At 49.5% G+C, this 4,221-nt stretch overlaps 1 protein-coding gene and 1 long non-coding RNA gene across 2 annotated transcripts; both read right to left on the bottom strand.

Annotated features, from left to right (window-relative positions):
* Nucleotides 1-1,115: 1,115 nt before the first annotated feature.
* Nucleotides 1,116-1,831, bottom strand: LOC9641267. The gene is made up of 2 exons (XR_002991532.1): nt 1,596-1,831; nt 1,116-1,541 (listed from the first exon to the last, which is right to left on the bottom strand). It is a non-coding gene; the product is annotated as an uncharacterized LOC9641267 (long non-coding RNA).
* Nucleotides 1,832-2,766: 935 nt separating this feature from the next.
* LOC112340494 (putative pentatricopeptide repeat-containing protein At3g49142) lies at nt 2,767-4,211 on the bottom strand. Its single transcript, XM_024668161.1, has one exon. It carries the CDS (start codon nt 4,209-4,211, stop codon nt 2,970-2,972), a length of 1,242 nt encoding a protein of 413 aa, XP_024523929.1. The 3' UTR covers nt 2,767-2,969.
* Nucleotides 4,212-4,221: the final 10 nt, after the last annotated feature.

Below are 4,221 nucleotides of genomic sequence, written 5' to 3'. Positions count from 1 at the left end.
ATTTCCACAGACACCTCAGAGGATTGCTTGCTCTCCTGTCATGATGTTGGAGGAGAAGAGCTTAGGATTCTCTATGGATTCGAAGATTGCACGGGCGACATCGACGCTGCCGCATTTGCAGATTCGCGAGATATTTGTTGCGGCGGTGCTCGCTTTGCGCAATGCGGGCGTGGATTTGCCTCCCCTGTGACAGATCCCGGCAGTTCTTGAGCAGTGCTCCCTCCAGGCCTACGCACAGGCGAAATATCTAAATCGAGCGCGCAGAACGTTCGATGGGATGCTCCGGCGAGATGCCTCGACGTGGAACTCGATCGTCACGGCATATGCCGACAACGGGCATCTTGATAAAGCGCGAGAGATTTTCGAATTGGCTCCAGAGAAGAACGAGTTCTCTTGGAATGTGACGATTACACTTTTCAATCGCAATGGAAAGATAGCTTCTGTCAAGGATTTGTTTGATCGGATGCCCGTGAAGACGATCGTTGCGCAGACTGCCCTCGTCACAGCATTTGCCAGGAAAGGGCATTTGGAAGAAGCCGAGGCTTTGTAGGAGGAGCGCGATGTAGAGTCATGGGCTTTTGGCTCTCGCTGTCTACAGACAACTCCAACTGAACAGCAAATGCAGGTTCGGCAGTCTTTTTCTCTTGAGTTGATACAAACGAAGACTTTCTGGCGACAGGCAACTGCATTTGAGGTGAAAGGGCTACGTATTGCCGGAAAGCAGAAAGAGGCTTTACGGGCTGCTCAGACGGGCAACTTTGGGTATCTGCTCTTCTTATGGCCCGGCAGCTGGGAGAGAAGGTACGTTGTCTTGTAGCTTTGATGTATAGACCGTTAGTGATGGTCTTGTAGTTTTTAATAGTTCTACACCGACACTATAGCGGAGATGGCTCAACGTCAGTTTCAACCAGGGTTTCCCCTCCGAACTCTAACTCTTCTTTATGCTGGTCAACATGCCGGAGTGTTCGTAGGGAACACTAATTCGTCGAACGTAACAGCGCTTCAACCTCAACCGGTTCCAGCGTCTCTGGAGACATCGAGATGGGAAAAACACCCTCGGATTCGCACTTAAAAACAATGCAAAATTCACTTATTTCAAATTTTGAAATTTCAAATTCAAATTCAAATGTTTAGAATTATATCCCAGCAAATTTCAAAGCAAACACGAACGCCACTGGCAAAGACAGAGGGAAAACGTGAGGTTCTCTCTAACCTCTTTCGCATCCTCTGGACTGTGCAACTCCTCACGAGGCTCCCCTTCCACTTCCTCGGGATCACCGTAATCGACAAAGAGGTCCTGGTCCTTGAGCATTTTCACCTCTTTCCTCCAAGCTTGGATCTCCGCCCGAAGATCAGTCTCCCCAACATCAATCAAGAAGTTGTGCAAGATGCAACAACTCTTGATGATGTTGGGAAGGTACTTTGGCTGGATCTTTTGTTTTTGATCCAAGCATCTGAACTTCATTTTAAGAAGTCCAAATGCTTGCTCAATAACAATCTGAGAAGGTTGAAAGCTGCCTTGGATGGTGTCGAGTTCGGAGCTGAGCAACAACCAAAACAAGTGAACAAAAGAAAGTAGAATGAAGAAGACTTACTTGTGTGTGGAATCATCAGATGCTGCTGGAGTTGGTACCCTTTGTCCCCCACTAGGTATGGCTTGATCCTATCATCATATGCTAACACTGCGGGCGATGTCAGCAGCTCCCTTGCTACAATCTTGTTCCTGAGGGTTGAATTCCGAAAAACCCTCATGTCGTGGATGCGTCCTGAAAGCAAAAAGAACATTTTAGAACCATCCTGGCCACCCAGCGTAGACACTGAGGAACCTCTTCTGGGCATCAAAAACCCCTTGCAAGATGACTGAGTACCGCTGCTTCCGGTCGTAGTAGCTCTCGCTGTCCAGTCTAGTAGTCGATCGCCCCAGCAACAATAGGCAGTCGGGTTCCTATTGCTGATCAAAACTTATAACAATCCAAAAAACATAAGAAAATGTACAATCTCATGAGCTGTGGACTCCCTGATGCCGAACTTGTCCACCAGATCCAAGTAATTTGTGTTCTTGAAAAGCTTGTACAAAGTCACCCCCAGTCGAACATCCACCGGCACCACACTCCACCAACCGCTTCCGGATCTCACTCTCCAGCATGCCACAAATGGTGAAGAAGGTCCTCTTCTCCATCTGAAGTTTCCTCTTCCACCTCCCCACATCGTAATACTCCAAAGAAAACTTACTCCAGGTGGTGACATTTCGAGGCTTCACCCACCACAGGCCGATGCTAAACCTCCTCCCTATCACAGCCCGACGAACCTCAAGTTCACGGTCTTCGCGAGATGTTTTTCCCGAACGAGATCAATCAGGACCATGGTCTCAGCATGGTTCCAGTTCTTTCCCCGGGTTCTCTTCGCAGCAGCAGGTGCAGCAAAACCCGAGGTATCCACAAACTGGACAGCCTCGTGGTCGAGCTCCTCCATGTGAGCATCCGGGTCTTGTTCCAGATCGGGGACCTCTTCTTCATGACCCTGCCGGGAGGCATGCAACCTAAGAAATGTAAACTCACCGCCATAAGGGTAAGTACATTACTTTAGCTTAAGTTATTGTGCAAATAGGGAAAACGTTAATTTTGATCCCGGAACATGAGGCGGTACTTGCTATCAGCAAAGAGTTTGGGTAGGAATGTTGACTAAACCTGCCAACAGGTGCCCCAAAACGGAGCACCCAGATTCAGATAATAAGCCTTAGTATGAAGACTTGCCGGCCGATTCTGCTACCAAAAAGAAATTTAAATTTAAGACAACGTGTCATCCTCCTTTTGCATAGTTTTAACTTTTAAATGTTATTTTTTTCTCCGTGAAGTTCAGGTTGGCGGCGGTACTTTGACGAGGCATGCTCACTCAGCGGCCCATGTTTCTGCTTGACTCATGGAGGGTTAAAACCAGGGATAACTGCAAGAAAGAGCACTGACATGTTTTCAAAAGTAGTTGTCACAGGAACATCTGCCATCCTGGAACACATGAACCCGACTGGCATCTTTGCAGATGATTAGCCTTTTTTCCAGCTTAGAGATGAGAGCAGTGGCCGCATGGCAATCGTCACAAACTCGGAGATTTTTCACAATTCTGATGGTCTCCTTCTGGTGCGAGTTCACCAGAGCACACCCCAGCGCAAGCTTCTCACTGTGGCCGCACAGGTGATCCTCTTTCTCTTCCTCGGGTATGTCTTTTAGAACGTTGATCACATCGCTCGCGTACCCCTCCTCTTTCATTCTCAGCAACAATTGCTTGAGCTTGGCCGCAATCTCGTCGCTCTGTGAGTGACTCCTATCCCCGACAGAAAAAGAATGCACTTTTCCTGAGCTAACATCCGTCCACCAGCTTCTCCCGGGCTCCCTGAAGCTGCCTTCACCTCTCATTCTCTCCACAACAGCGGCCCTTTCACTAAGCATCCCCAGGTTTCCAAATATATTGGCCATCAATGCGTAGGGCGTGCCGCTCTTGGGATCCATCTCCACAAGACGCTCAAACGCGAGTTTGCCGATTGTGTAATTCTTCCACTTCCGGCAGGCTCCGAGCAGGGACCTCCAAACCACTGCATCCGGTTCAAAAGGCATGGCTCTGAGAACTCTCACAGCTTCGTCAAGGAGGTTAGCTCGCCCGAGCATATCGATCAGGCACACATAATGCTCCAGACGTGGCTTGACTCCATACTGCTTGGGCATTTCATCCAGAAGCTGCCTTCCTTTCCCGACCAGACCACCATGGCTGCAAGCGTTCAACACCGAGACAAAACTCACATCGTCAGCTTTACAGCCCTCCTCCTGAGTCATGGAATAGAAACGCTCCAAGGCCTCGATCGATCGGCCCTGGAGAGTGTAAGCCTGTATGAGAGAGTTCCAGAGACCCGTGTTGTCCCGAGCTCGGCACTCGTCAAACGCTTCCTGAGCAGAATCAACATCGCCGCATTTGCCGTAGAAGCTCACCAGGCTGGAGCCCAGAACTGGATTGTTTTTCAGCAGCCCTTTATGCTTCGCCAGCTGGTGAATCTCCCTCCCGAGCTTGATCGCCATCACACTCCCGCAAGCAACAAGGACGCAGGTGTAGGTGCAAGCATCAGCTTGAATGGTGTTATCAGCTCTCAGGGCAGAGTAGTACTCCAGAGCAAGTTCAGCTTGCCCGTTCAAGCCGCAGCCCTGGAAACGATTGTGACCCGACATGGCTTCCGGG

This window comes from Selaginella moellendorffii, unplaced genomic scaffold (genome assembly GCF_000143415.4).
Source record: "Selaginella moellendorffii unplaced genomic scaffold, v1.0 SELMOscaffold_483, whole genome shotgun sequence".
NCBI lineage: Eukaryota > Viridiplantae > Streptophyta > Lycopodiopsida > Selaginellales > Selaginellaceae > Selaginella > Selaginella moellendorffii.
Note: the sequence above shows the minus strand (reverse complement) of the source record. Positions and strands in the feature narration are given on the sequence as shown.